The sequence below is a fragment of the Orycteropus afer genome, unplaced genomic scaffold (genome assembly GCF_000298275.1).
Source record: "Orycteropus afer afer isolate SDZICR_OR568_19922 unplaced genomic scaffold, OryAfe1.0 scaffold00241, whole genome shotgun sequence".
In the NCBI taxonomy this organism is placed as follows: Eukaryota; Metazoa; Chordata; class Mammalia; order Tubulidentata; family Orycteropodidae; genus Orycteropus; species Orycteropus afer.
The window spans coordinates 261005-277177 of record NW_006921828.1 but is presented as its reverse complement, the minus strand read 5'-3'; the positions used below and the strand labels follow the sequence as shown (position 1 = coordinate 277177).

At 36.7% G+C, this 16173-nt stretch overlaps 1 protein-coding gene across 1 annotated transcript in view; it reads right to left on the bottom strand.

The window, feature by feature from the left end:
- The window catches only part of LOC103204055 (contactin-6), a gene marked incomplete at its 5' end in the record, with an annotated part of 246435 nt that overhangs the window by 21029 nt on the left and 209233 nt on the right, over positions 1-16173 (bottom strand). The window contains 3 exon segments of the mRNA XM_007949175.2: positions 608-723; positions 843-1077; positions 7301-7371. Of these exon segments, the coding sequence (XP_007947366.2) occupies positions 608-723; positions 843-1077; positions 7301-7371 (422 nt within the window).

Here is a 16173-nt window from a genome sequence, read left to right as displayed (position 1 = left end):
TATATACAGAGTAAAATTAAGAAGGTTTAGAATCATACTTTTTTGTTTCTAAGCCAAAATAAAATAAACTACTTTAACCATCTGTGAATCACTAAATTTGCAAGTTAAAAGAACAATGAGAAGTTTATGATTCTTATCCCTTAACTTTCTGAGGAGGAAGGTCTATATATCTGAAGTGTTTTGCTTCATTATAAATAAACTATAAATAACAGGTCTAGGAGAAACTATGTTATTATTATTATTGTTATTATTATCAACTAAACTCTGCCTTTCTCAACGTGACTACATATTTTCAAATCTCTTTTCAATGTGCAGAGCAGGTATCCCTTTAAAATTATTCTATAGTTTAAGATCATTGCAGTTTAGTCAGATATTTTTCTCATGCCAAGAAGTAAACATGACCAGAATTTTAAAAATTAAATAAGCTCATGATTTGATCACTTTAAAAATGGCTGTAATTTCTAACTTGCTTGCTACAGATCTATTGGAAAGATCCTCCTCCTCTTACTCTCTTCTTAGCTAAGAACCAAATAAGAGTATAGGACTGAACAGGAGCCATTGTTCAGTTAGCTGCACAATAAGAATAAATTAAATTAATGTGAATTACCTCATAGCCCAGCACTCGTCCAGTGTTTCTATTCCAGTCAATTGCATTCCAGGAAACCTCCATTTCAGAGGCAGAAACACTCTGGACAGATGTTCCTCTTGGGGCCAATTGAGGTTCTACCATCCACAAAAAGATATAACTACCTTTAGCAGAGTGGTTCATGTAAAACTGAGTTTGAAATATGCATACTGTCTCACAGAAGTTTATTCCAGAATTGACCTCAACTTTAACTTACCATCTTCTCCAGAGTAGACAATGGATACAGTACTCAGGGATCCTTCTCCTATGTTATTGTATACACCCACTTTGACTTCAAAGGGAGAAAGAGGGATGATGCTTTCATTTCTGTAAATGTACTTTGAGGATTCCACAGAAACTACTCTTTCCTTAGTCCATGTTGTTGAGCCAACTGGCCGAAACATGACGATATATCCAAATCCCTCACCATTCTGTAGTTCTTCTGGAATTGACTTGGGCAGAATGTGATCCATCACTTAGTATTTGTAAATATATATACTTCGAGCTATGTAAATGTTCATTGATTTTTTTTATAAAGACAAACATGAGTATTAACTTTATTCCTTGAAATATTGAAAAAATAATATTCTTACTGGAATATCAATTAATAGCTCCCAATTAAAAATACTCAGATAAAAAGTTGAATGTTTTAAGTAGAAAATATAAAACAGGCTTTACTATTTTTATATCTTGTCCATGATTATTCAAAAGTTATAGTAAATGGTTTAGAAGATTGTAATGTTTTAAAAGTTAAAATATTATTTTTATATGAATCTTTAAACAGCACAAAATTACCTTATTATTTATTTAAAGCTTATATACGTGTAACTTTCACAATGTTTTTCAACAAACTCTTGTAAGAGGTGAGTGATATGATTTTTGTGTAATTATATATATATATATATATATATATGTATGTATGTATGTATATATAAAGTCAGAGCATTTCTTTAAGAAACTATAAAAGACTTAGTATTTTTTAAACAGAAAATTCACTTGTAATAATATCAGTAAGCCTCTTTTTCCTGAAATATCAAAAGCTAACTCCCACAGAGACTAAACTCTGTAAACTACACTTAAAACCTTAAGTTATTAAAATCACAAAGAAGAAATATATGCATGTTCTCCAGATGCTACAGGTATTAAGAGTTATACATAAACACACAAAATAAGCAAATGAAAATTAATCTATGCTTTGAATTTAGACAAATATTTCACCTAATTACAAGAAAAGTGTATAAAAAATCAGTACAGTTTATTTAGTTTTTCCAAAGGAAAATTAATTTTTTTTTTCTCTAAATATTTTTAAATACTAATAAGGGCATACCTTATTAGCCATGGCCATTTCTGTAATTTCTTACCCATAGTTTATCATTCATTTGATCACTGTATCCTGCCACTTAGACCACATTTGTTTACCCAACTATGGCATGCGAACCAACAACAGGCATCTTGCTCAGTATCTTTGGGGTATTATGATGCAAAATATCTGTTTTTATAGTGATTAATGGAACCAATAAATTATTTTCCCTTGCATAGTTTTAATATGAAACATGTAGGAGAAAGTCGAAAAGTAGATAACATAAAGCAGACACTAAGTAGAAGCCATACAGTAGTAAGAACACTGAGGCAGTGGAAGCTAGGAGGAAATGGAGGTTGTAAATTAGAGGAAGAGGAGATAGGTAGCTGAGTAGAATTGGAAGGATAAGAAATGGGAAGAGCTGAATCAGAAGCATGAGGGACTGTCCTTATTGGAGCTGGATTACCATAGTAACTGACAGCCGACTAGAGTTACCGTGCTCAGAGCGGTGATGGACGACATTCGGTTTTTCATTTGACCTGCCTGCTTGGTTGCTGAGATTTTTTTTTTTTTTTTTTCTGTCCTCATTACTTCTCATGTCGCTTTAAAATAAATAACCATTAACCAAGATGACCTGAGTTGGTCTCTATTTCTTACCATGGGAAACTGTCTAACAAATAGAAAGTGAAAAGAGGAAGAAAAATACAGATCCTTAAATCTGGGAAAAGAAAATGTTTCCTTGCTTTAGTTTCTCTACTCTTTTACATGAAGATCAGAACTAAATTTAATTCTGAATGGGATAGAAGAGATTAATTACAATTTAAGCTACTTGGTAGAGCATTAGATTTGTTTTTGATGCTTCTTTGATCTCAGATTTAATCAATATGGTTAGTCAGTTCATAGGCATCAGTAGAGGACTTGTGTTTTTAATTCAAGTACAATTAAAGTGTCTCGTGGTATTCCCTCAAGATCTATTTGAATCCAACACATTTAGTGTAGAGAAGAAAAAAAAAAAAAAAAATTAAGTTTCTTCCTTCTGTTCTTCTCATATGGATAGAAAGTCAAATGATGGAGAAATATATATATACTCTTTTGAGATGGCCAGAATGCTTTCTCTTTCTTTTACTTTAAGGAAAATAATAATAATAATAATAATAAAGCAACTCTGCTGTGCCTCAAATCTATTAAAATGGCTAAAAAGCAAATAATATAACCCTCAACCACAGTGCCCTTAAGAATTTTGTTTAGTAGAGACTAATAGCAAATAATGATCTTTGAGCCAAATCTTGCACAGAGCCAGTTTTTGTAAGACTTTTTTGGAACAGAGGCACACTCATTGGTTTCCTTATTGCTTATAGCTGATTTGAGCTACAGTGGCAGAATTGACAAGTTGCCTCAGAGACCATGGGTCTGTTAAGTGTGAATATTTTACTTATCTGGTCCTTTAACTAAAATATATGCCAACTTCCAGTATTGGTGTTTATCTTTTACTCTATAGAATATTATCTTGTGTATCTATTTATACAGTCATATTTTATATGAGATATTCACCATGAGCACCTTAAATATTATTAGCAGTATTTGAAGGTATAAATTTGGAGAAAATAATGAATAAAACTCACATAAAAAAGGAACTAACATTTACTACATTGTGAAAATTTGGTATTGTTTGAAGGTAAAAAAATCAACAACAACAACAAAAAAAAAGAAATGCAAAATACGTGCTACAGTTGCACTTGGAAAATGCAGAGAGGATGCTTATTTCAGGTAATTTCAGGTTTGCTATGAGTTGGGATTGTCTTAACAGTACACAGCTACTACAACAACATACCCCAGTGTACTGAAATGGGCAGCAATCTGGGTTAACAAGTAAAGCTATCACTTATAAACCATAATGGTGAATTCAGACACCATCTAGCATGACTTTTTTTTTTTTTTTTTGCATGCTATACTAGTTTTGAGAACCCAGAAGTTACTATTTTATCCTCAATAGTTGACTCTAGCCTGGAACGGTCTCTCTACCCCCAAGTTATTTTCCAAAATATGGTTCAGATATACTATTATGGTACCTCTTTTGACCTCCTACCAAACTGAGCTAAGACCTTGCCGTCCTGTAAGATGCTTACCCATTTTGTAAGCTCACTTCTTGACATAAGAGTTGCTGTTCGCTGACAAAGAATTGGCACCTGACCCATTGCAACACTATGTGCATCAGAATAAAACACTGTCAGGTGTTGTGTCATCCCCATGACAGGTTGTCGATTAGATCTTTGTGATCCATAAGGTTTTCACTGGCTGATTTTTTAAAGTAGGTCACTAGGCCTTTCTTCCTAGTCCGTCTTAGTCTGTAAGCTCTGCTGAAACTTGTTTATCATTAAGGCTCCACTGACAGATGAGTGAAGGCCACACATGAGATTCATTGGCCAGGAATCATGGAACCACTGAACCATCAATTTCTCCCAAAACAGATTATCTGCTCAATAGTATTCATTAAATTGATAGATTTACGAAAATGTACTCTGGGGGCCTGAACTAATCTATGCATCTCCTGTTGAATATATATATCTTATTCCTTAAAGAAGTTTGGGCACCAGAAAAATTTGACTCGGTATCAGCAGGTACATGATGCCAAATATGAATGATAAATGGGAAAGTGCATCCATGAATTTAGTTTCTGAAATAGTATACAAATATAATATTTCAAACAAAATATACAGAAGAAATAATATCCCAAACAAAGCATACAGAACAAATAAATTTCATTTAACTTTTGAAACAGTTAAAATTTCATTTAACTTTTAGAAAACTTTTCTGTAAAGGGTCAGGTAATAAATAATTTATACCATGTGGTCTCTGTCCCAACAGCATGAAAGCAGCAATAGATGATAAGTAAAAGAGTGGGCATAGAGGTAGGCAAATGTATTTACAAAAATAGGTAGCAGGTCAGATTTGGCCTGTGGGCCATAGTTTGTAGACCTTTGCCTTAAAGAACATGGACATTGTAAATCAAAGACATTTAAAAAACATATTCTATTTAGGAATTGCCTCATCACATATACCCCAAAAAACAAACTCACTGCTATCAAGTCGGATCCGCCTCATAGTGATCCCTCCTTGGGTTTCCAAAATGGTATCTATCACTATGGAAATAGATTGCTCAACTTTTCTTCTGAGGAGTGGCTGGTGGGTTTGAACTGCCAGCCTTCTGGTTAGGAGTCAAATGTCTTAGGCGCTACGCCATCATTCACCAAACAAGGGATTTCTGACAGTGGAGGAGAAAAAATATAAAGCCAACTTAACACCTTGTACACTAAGATACCTCCACTGATGCTTGGAGAATATTAACATGCAAACCTATTCCATATTTAATAAGCAACTCTCTTGTAGGTTTATCTGAGAGTGAACATTTTCAGTGGAAAGTACATTTGGAAGAGCAAGAATAATTTAATTAACTTTGTATTTAAGGCAGATATACAAGGACTTTAGCCTTACCCTGAATGCCTGAAGTGCTAATGGAATTCTAATTTATAAGGAAGTAAAAAGAACACTATCTCAGAGTGGTGTAAATTCATCTACTGGCCTAAAGGTTGATAGTTTGACCCACACAGTCATGTCATTGAAGAAAGGCCTGGCAATATGTTTCCATAAAGATTATAGCAAAGCAAGTCCTATGAAGCAGTTCTACTCTGTAACACCTAAGGTAGCCATGAGTTGGAGTTTACTTGATGACAATGCATATTTATGTGTATTTATGTATATATACACACACAGATACATAAATACACATGAAGACTAAAGTATGCCAAACCCAAGCAATGGTATTTTCAATAGTCCCATATGCATGGGAAAGCTGGACAGTGAATAAGGACATCCAAGACAGAAGACAGAATAATTTATGCATTTGAATTGTGGTGATGGCCAAGAATATCAAATATACCATGACTGCCAGAAGAATGAACAAATCTGACTTGGAAGAAGTACAGACAGAATGCACCTACTTTGGTCATGTTGTCAGAAGGGACCATTCCCTGGAGAAGGATATCTTGTGTGGTAAAGTGAAGGGTCAGTGAAATAGGAGGAGGCCTCAATGAAATGGATTGACACAGTGGCTGCTATTGATGGGCTCAGGCATGGCAATGATTATGAGATGACACAGGACCTGGCAGTGTTTTGTTCTTTGTACACAGGGCCACTATGAGTTGGAATTGAGTCCATGGCACCTAACAACAACATATATATGTCTCTCTCTATATACAGAGAGAGAGGGAGAGAAAGAGACAGAGAGAGAGAGTGAAAGTAAGAAGAGGTCTGTGTACAAATATTTCTTGTCTCTCTTTTATTACATTCCTACACTTCAGTTTCCTTGTTGGAAAGTGATACGACCCATTTCCTAGAACTGTTGTGAGCACTAAATGGTATGACAACCAATCATATGTCCAGATATGGTCTATTGTCCCCTAGCAGGAAGTGGGTGGGGATTGCCCTCTCTCCTACATGAGAACCACTGTTCTACATGTCAGACAGGTTAATGGCCATCATGTCATTACATGTAATATAAAAACAGCCAAAGTTTTATATTGATGCTTTAGCACAATGAAAGATATGACCAAAATGCTAGAAATATGTATAATTTAATCATTTCCAGCTGAAGCCTAAAACTGATAAAAAGACATGAATTTCCATGTATCCTAAAGAAAGATATCAGACCATTTATGTAAAGTGTTATCTAGCAAAATAGCCTACTACTCACCTCAAACATATGTAAAGAATAAGTTGTTAAGTTTTAAAAGAGCAATTGTGAGAAAATAATTGTTTTCTGCCTTCACTCTAATGAGTTAATACATTTGCAATAAAACAGTTCCACAGATAATAAATAAAACACTTTTTAGTTCATCAAGTAATAACAAAAATGTTATGACCCACCTGAATAGACATTGAAGATGTTTTTGTTATATTTGAGAGAAAACTGTACTGAATTAGTCATACACTTTCACTTTAGTAGAACATAAGAAAAGTTTCTAATACCTGCATTAAATAATTCATCATCAGGAGTCTATTTATACCATTTACTTTTATATATTCTCAATGTTGTTGTTGTTGTTGTTGTTATGTGCCGTCGAGTCGGCCCCGACTCATAGCGACCCCTCCTTGGGTTTCCGAGGCAGTATCACTACGGAAGTAGGATTGCCCAACCTTCCTTCCGAGGAGTGGCTGGTGGGTTTGAACCGCCAGCCTTCTGGTTAGCAGTCAAGTGCTTTAGCCACTATGCTACCAGAGCTCCTTAAGTGATCAAAAAAATCTTTTTGTTTTTCAATATTTTTCCTGTCCAGCCAAATCTTTTTCCTTCAAAATAACTCAGTTGGATAGAAAATTACCTCCCATGTAACGATGAGTTCAGATCGACTTCCTCCACCTCCATTGATGTTTGTTGGTGGCACGACTGGGACTAAAAACAACCAAGAGAAACATGGGATGGCAATTATTAAAGTACATCTTCATCGGGAAGCATTTTGCTTTGGATTTCACCTTTCAAAATCTCACACAGGGGCATTGTGAGAGAGCCTTGCATTTTTAATGAACATAAATTATGTTTACACATATCTAAGTTTCTAAGAGAGAAGACACAGTTGTGTTTGATGCATGAACACTCAGGATCCAAAATTAATTAAAAATCGAGTAACATCATGTATTTGACATTATTATGCATCATCTACTAATTGGCAAAATGATGTTCCATTCAGATGGTAACAGTGACACTGCTGATTTAGTGCCTAATTATACAGTTGTGCTGTAAACAAGTTATTGAAGCAATGTATTAATTAATTCTTTTTGTAAAAATAAACAAACTAAAATAATATTTCTTTTTGTTAGTCATCAAGGTAGTTTAACATATAAAAATAAATTTATAATAAAAATACAGAAGTAAATGAATTCTTTTTTAAATCTCCATATTTGAATCTTAAATCTCTCAGGAGAGAACAGGAGTTTTCTCTAATATTTCACTTAGAAAGTCAGTAAATTTTTTCCTTCAAGTTTTGAGAGTCCCTATTTAAAGCTAGGATTTTAAGGCTATGGAGACCATTCCAGATACTGATCAATTTTATAAATTAGAAAAAAATACGCCCTTCAAGTACAATCTTGTGACGACTAGGGTACTGAACAGTAATTCAAGGTAAATTGTAAAATGGATTACAACTGGGACTGTATGGGGAAAGGTATTATAGTGTATAATAGGTAGGGGGTTTTATTCTGTACATATGAAAGTGTTGAAACCCATTGTTTTTCCTGACATAATGGAAAAATTTTCCTAAGTCTTTGATAATGGATGAATCTGCAGAATGAATTTTTTTAAATGTAGATTTATATGAATTTATCCAATATCTGGAAGTAAGTTGGACAGCAGGAGGTAAGTGGGGACTGGTGGTCAGGGATTAACAAATGCAGTGTTATTTCAAATTCCTTTCATTTCCAAATTGTCTCTGTCCACAGAACCCATCCAGATAAATCCAGACTACTTGTTAAATTCAATCCCATTTCCTATAGTTGTTTACTCTTCAAATCACATGTTGTTGTGTGCCTTCACCTTCATGTCAATTCTGACTCATAGTGACCCTGAAACACAGGGTAGAATTTCCCCACAGGGTTTTCTGTCCTGTAATCATTACAGGAGACGTGGTGGTGCATGGCTAAGTGCTAGACTGCTAAGAGAGAAGTCAATAATTTAAACTTGCCAACCTGGGGAGAAAAGACCTGGCAATGTTCTCACATAAATATTATAGCCTCGGAAACCCTATACTATAGGGTTGCTGTCAGTTCCAATTGGCTCAACAGCACACAACAGCAACAATCTTTACAGGAGCAGATCTCCAAGTCTGTTCTCCCATGGAGTGGCTGGTGGGTTTGAACCACTGGCCTTTCAGTTAGCAGACGAGCACTTAACCACTGTACCATCAGGGATCCTTTTAAATGATATACACTAAACTAAACTCACTGCCAATGAGTTGGATCTGACTCATAGTGACCCCTCCTTGGGTTTCCAAGGTGGTATCACCACGGAAGTAGATTGCCCAACTTTCCTTCCAAAGAGTATCTGGTTGGTTTGGACCACCAGCTTTCTTGTTAGCAATCAAATGCCTTAGGCACTATGCCATCAGAGCTTCTTTTAAGTGATATAGTGACATAATAATCTGATTTTTAAATAATAATCACGTCTATCAGATATCAGCCATTTCAAACTCAAATCAACCCTAAATTAGTTGTGCTTTGATCTTCGTGATTTATTTAAGAGATCTCCTTGTATCTATACCTTATTTTCTAAGTCTTCCAATGTCCTTTACCAAAAGGAACATGAATCTGAGTGGATTCTACATAATTGATTGATGTAAAGTATTTGTGAGCATATAGTCACACTATGTAAGGACTTTGAGTAGTTTAGGTATACTTCAATTTTTACTTTACAAAATTTCAAATATTCTGGGTAATAGAAAATTTATTTCTTAATTCAATTTTCAAATGATCTACACTTAAATCTAAAACCATATTGAGAATAATTTAGCCTCTGATGATACAAAAAAGGAGACACTTAATTATGGCTTAGGACCTGAGGGAAATTATTGTTGTTATTAGGTGCTATTGAGTCGTCTCTGACTCATAGCAACCGCATGCACAGCAGAACGAAACACTACCTGATCCCGCACCAGCTCCACGATCCCTGTTATACTTGAGCCCATCATTGCAGCCACCGTGTCAATCCATCTCATTGAAGGCCTCCCCTTCTTTCGTCCACCCTCCACCCTACCAAGCATGACATCCTTCTCCAGGGAATGGTCCCTTCTGACAACATGAACAAAATAGGTGAGACGAAGTCTGGCCATTCTCGCTTCCAATGGGCATTTCAAGTGCACTTTCTCTAGGACAGATCTGTTAGTTCTTTTAGCAGTCCATGGTACTTTCAGCATTCTTGGCCAGCACCAGAATTCAAAAGCATCAACTCTTTTTTGGTCTTCCATATTCATTGTCCAGCTTTCACATGCATACGAGGCAATTGGAAATATCATGGCTTGTGTCAGGTGCACCTTAGTCCTCAAGGAGACATCCTTGCTCCTCAGCACTTGAAAGAGTTCCTTTGCAGTTGACTTTCCCAATGCTACATGTCGTCTAATGTCCTGACTGCTGCTTCCATTGGCATCGATTGTAGAACCAAGCAATGTGAATTCTTTGACAACCTCAATCTTCTCTCCATTTATTGTGATGTTGCTCATTGGTCCATTTGTAAGGATTTTTTTTTTTTTTCTTTATATTGGGAAGTAATCCAAACTGTAGAATGTATTCTTCAACCTTCATCAGTAAGTGCCTCAAGTCATCCTCACTTTCAGCAAGCAAAGTTGTATCTTCTGCATATCTCAGTTTGTTAATGATTCTTCCTCCAATCCTGATGCCACGTTTTTCTTCATATAGTCCAGCTTATCGGATTATTTGCTCAGCATATAGATTGAATAAGTATGGGGAAAGGATACAACCCTGACCACTCCCTTCCTGATTGTAAACCACGTAGGGTCCCCATGTTCCGTTCGAGTGAGAGCCTCCTGTTCAAGGTACAGGTTCCTCATGAGTACAATCAAGTGTTTGGGAATTCCCATTCTTCTCAATGTTATCCATAATTTGTCATGATCCACACAAACATATGCCTTTCCATAGTCAATAAAACACAAGTAGACATCTTTCTGGTGTTCTTTGCCTTGAGCCAAGATCCATCTGACAACAGCTATGATATCCTTTGTTCCACGTCCTCTTCTGAATCCAGCTTGCACCTCTGGAAGTTCTCTGTCAATATAGTGCTACAACCGTTTTTGAGTTATCTTCAGTAAGATCTAACTTGTGTGCAATATTAATGATATTGTTCTATAATTTACACAATCTGTGGGATGACCTTTCTTTGGAATGGGTATAAATATGGATCTCTTCCAGTCAGTTGGCCAGGTAGTTGTCTTCCAAATCTCTTGGCATTACAAGTGAGTGCCTCCAATGGGGCATCCGTTTGTTGAAATATCTCAGTGGGTATTTTATCAATTCCCAGAGCCTTGTTCTTCGCCAATTCTTTCATTGCAGCTTTGACTTCCTCCTTCAGTACCATTGGTTCTAGATCATATGCCACTTCCTGAAATGGATCAACCAGTTCCTATTGGTACAGTGATTCTTTGTATTCCTGCCATCTTCTCTTGATGTTCCCTGCAACATTCAATATTTTGCACATAGAATCTCTCAATATTGCAACTCGAGGCTTAAATTTTTAATTTCTTTTAGTTGAGAAATGTCAAGCATGTTCTTCCCTTTTGTTTTTCAAAGTCCAGGTCTTTGCACATTTCATTATAGTAATTGGTTTGTCTGCTCGAGCTGCTCTTTGAAATCTTCTGTTCAGCTGCTTTACCTTGTCATTTATCCCATTGGCTTTAGCTTCTCTCCACTCAAGGGCAAGTTTCAGAGTCTCTTCTGTCATCCATTTTGGTCTTCTCCTCCTTTCTCATCTTTTTAGTGATCTCTTGCTTTCTTCATGGATAATGTTCTTGATATCCTCCTACAATTCTTCTGGTTTTCGGTCGTTGGTGTTCAATGCATCAAATATATTCTTTAGGTGATCTCTAAATTCAGGAGGGATATATTCAAGATAATATTTTGGCTCTCATGGACTTGTTTTAATTGTCTTTAACTTCAAGTTGAACTTGCATATGAGAAGTTGATGGTCTGTTCCACAATCAGCTCCTGCCCTGGTTTTGGCTGAAGATATTGAAATTTTCCACCACCTCTTGCCACAGATGTAGTCATTCTGAGTCCTGTGTGTTTCATCTGGTGAAGTCCACATGTAGAGCTGCCATTTGTGTTGTTGACAAAAGGTGTTTGCAATGAACAAGTCGTTGGTCTTGTAAAATTCTACCATGCGAGTTTCAGCATTATTTCTGTCACCAAGGCCAAATTTTCCAAATTCCAGTGATTCTTCTCTGTTTCCAACTTTTGCATTCCAGTCGCCAGTGATAATTAACATATCCTGATTGCATGTTCGGTCAATTTCAGACTGCAGAAGTTGATAAAAATCTTCAATTTCCTCATCGTTGGCTTTGGTGGTTGGTGCATGAATTTGAATAATAGTTGTATTAATGGGCCTTCCTTGTAGGCATATGGATATTATCCTATCACTGACAGTATTGTACTTCAGGACAGATCTTGAAACATACTTTGTGATGATGAATGCCACGCCATTCCTCTTCAAACTGTCATTCCCGGCATAGTAGATCACATGATTGTCTGATTCAAAATGGCCAAAACCAGTCCATTTCAGCTCATTAATGCCAAGGATATCAATCTTTCTGCATTCCATTTCGTTTTTGACAACTTCCAACTTTCCTACATTCATACTTCATACATTCCATGTTCTGATGATTAATTGATGTCTGCAGCTGTTCCTCTTCAATTCAAGTGGTGCCACATCACCAAATGGAGGTCTTGAAAGCTTTATCTTATCCATAGAAGTAAGGCTGGGTTTACTCAGATGATGCAGCTCCTTCCCAGTCCTATTTTGAGAGCCTTCTAACCTAACCAGACTACTCAAAATGTTGTGCGGTAATATATCGAACAGTGTTTCTTTGCTATTCATAAGGTTTTCCCTCGCCAATTCTTTGAGAAGTGGATGGCCTCTTCCTTCCTAGTCTGTCTCAGTCTGTAAGCTGGGCTGATACTTGCGCACCATGTGCTTCCCACTGGGTTTGAAACACCAGTGACTCAGCCTCAAAACTCACATTAACACGTCACCATGGTAGGACAAACCAACAGACAAGTTTGTCTCCCTGTTGGAAACTTCTCATACCACCCTTACCTGGGTCCCTGCAGTGACTCCTCCTCTGTCTGGATTCCTGGGTGTTTTAATCCCCTTTCTCCTGTTCTCCCACCCTGCTGCTTTGGGTGTGCCTGAGTTCCCTCTCCTTATCTGGATTCCTGCAGCTGACTCCTTCTCTGTCTGGGTTCCTGGCTTTTAATCCCCTTTTGCCCACTCTCCTGCCCTGCTGCTTTGGGCATGCCTGAGTTCCCTCTCATCACCTGGATCCCTGCGGCTGACTGCTCAGGAAAATTATTACAAATATCAATTCTCATTACAGTACTAAACAAGAAAGTTTCAATGGTAAATAGAAGCTGGCATACAACTTTACCATAAAAACTTTAGAGTTAGCTACGCACATAGCTACCAAAATATAAATCAGCAGCACACAAATAACTTGAATCTAAAGCTATAATTCAGCGTCATGGGCCACACCTGAGATTTTTATGTAGTTGTTTTGTAACAGAGCCTGGGAATCTCTATATTTACACATTTCCTCAGGCCAATTTGTTGCTCATCCATATTAGAGACACACTGTTTTGGAGAATGCTGAACTGTGGTTAGGAAGTGTGAGTTCAAATCCTTGTTCTGTCAGAAACAACCAGGTAACATCCTTTGTCTTCATTTTCCTCCACTCTAAAATGAATGAATCTCTTCCCACCTCACAAATTGTAGGATAATTTACTTTTATGAAATTGCTGTCAAATATATTGTTTTCATCTCAGAACATAGATAATCTGGAAGACATTATGTTGAGTGAAGTAAGTTAAACACAAAGGACAAACATTGCATGAAACCACTATTATAAAAAGCCAAAACTTGGTTTACAGGTAGAAAGAAACGTTCTTTGATAGTTACCAAAGATGGGAGGGAAAGTGAAGGTGAATCATTACCTAGATAGTAGACAAAAGTTATTTTGGTGAAAACAAAATACAAGCATATGAGTTAAACATTTACCTCAAGTAGATACACTCCTTGGAGAGAACAATCATGGGAGAAAGAAGGGCTGCTTATGTACAGGGAGACAGCTCATGGGGCAGGAGTGTATGGAGGGATGGACACTCGGAAGAGGTAAGTATGGGGAGGAAGTGGGAGGGGAGCTGTTGCATTGTGGTAAACTGTGGTCAATAACATGAGACAAATATATGTGAACTTCTGTATGGAAAGTGAATTTACTCTATAAATCTTCACCCAAATCACAATAAAATAAATAAATAAATAATAAAATAACTCTTTTTTTTTTTTTAAAGAGTTATTTTGGTGAAGGAAAAGGCCATAAACAATATGGAGAAAGTCACCACAATGTGTCCAAGACAAAGGCAGACACTGTGTGGTATATATGAATAAATGACAGCTCTGGTTGCATAGTGCCTAAAGCATCTGACTGCTAACCAGAAGAGTGGTGGTTCAAATCCACCAGCCACTCCTCAGACGGAAGATTGGGTGATCTACTTCAGTAGTGATACCACCTCAGAAACCCAAGGAGGAGTTGCTATGAGTCAGATTTGATTTGACGGAAGTGAGGGGGGTGAGGTTTATGGCAAATGCTATAACATGTCTAATCGTGCAACAGCAGTAATAACTAACAATAATTTGTAAGTAGACATATAGGTTTTATATACATATATATGTGCAAAGTAGGTGAGGGAGGTCATATAGTAGTACACCTGTTTATATATATATACATAGATAAGATGGTGGATATTTTTACATATGTATTTATAAATACTGCATGTATACTCATATATATTAGTGCATATATAAGGCATAGTTATATAAACTACTTAGACATGGAGACTGAACCACCTGACTTGAAGGCTAGTGACTACAGCCTCCAGAGACATCTACATCAGTTGCCAAAACACAGTTCATAAAGAAAATGTTCTACATTCTGGTCTGGTGAGTAGTGTCTGGGTTCTTAAAAGCTGGTGAGCAGCATCTTAGAAGCAAGTGTTGGTCTCTTCCTTCCTTCAGCAAAGAAAAACAAGGAAAAACAAAGTCCCAAGGAAGCATTTAGTCCAAATGACTAGTGGCCCACGTGAACCACAACATCCTCTAACCTGAGACCAGAAGAACTAGATGGTTCCCAGGCACTGCTACCAGCTACTCTGACCAAGACCACAATGGAAAATTCCAGTTAGAATGAGTAAAAAAAATGTAGAATTTTGAAATCTAAAACAAAACAAAAGTGGAAAGAAAAAGAAAATGGAGTTACTGGTCTGAGAGAAACTAGGGAACACTCAAAACCATTGCCCTGAGACAACCTTCTAATTTGAAACTGAAGCCATTCCCAGGGGCCACCTTTCAACCAAATAATAGACAGGCCTATAAAGTAAACAATAACAGTCATGAAAAATGTGCTTCTTAGAACAATCAACTATGTAAGACCAAAGAGCAACATTTGCCCAAAGCCAAAGATGAGAAGACTGGGAGGCACAGGGAAATTGATGATGGGAAACAGGGAAACCAGGGAGGAACTGGGGAAAGTGCTCATACATTGTGGGGATTGCAGTCAATGTCATGGAACCATTTTGGTATGAACTATTGATTGGAAAAATTTTCTATGTAAGTTTTTACCTAAAGCACAATAAAATTTCTCTCTCTCTCTCTCTCTCTCCATATACATATATATATATAAAACAAACCAAACTCACTGCCATTGAGTCAATTCTGACTCATAACAATCCCTCCTTGGGTTTCTGAAGCGGCATTTCTACAGAAATAGCATGCCCAGTCTTCCTTCTTCTGGTTAGCAGTCAAATGCCTTAGGCACTACACCACCAGAGCTCCCATATTTGTTTATCTGTTTGTTTGCTTGTTTATTTATTTATATGTTGTTCTTAGGTGCTGATGGGCTGGCTCTGACTCATAGTGACCCTATGTACAACAGAATGAAACACTACCTGGTCATGTGCCAACCTCACAATCCTTGCTATATCTGAGTCCATGGGTGTTGATTGTGGAACCAAGTAATATGAAATTTTTGAGAACTTCAATCTCTTCTCCATTTATTGTGATACTGCTTATCGTTCCAGTTGTGAGGATTTTTTTCTTCTTTATGTTGAGTTGTAATCTGTAGTGCAGACTGTAGTTTTTAATCTTCATCAGCAATTGCTTCAAGTCATTTTCACTTTCACCAAGCAAAGCTGTATTGTCTGCATATCACAGGATGTTAATAAGTCTTCCTCCAATCCTGATGCTATGCTCTTCTTCATATAGTCCAACTTTTTGGATTATTTGCTCAGCACACAGATTGAATAAGTATGGTGAAAGGATACAACCCTGACACACTCCCTTCCTGATTTTAAACCATGCAGTATCCCCTTGTTCTGTTTAAACGACAACCACCTCATCTGTGTACAGGTTCCTCATGAGCACAAT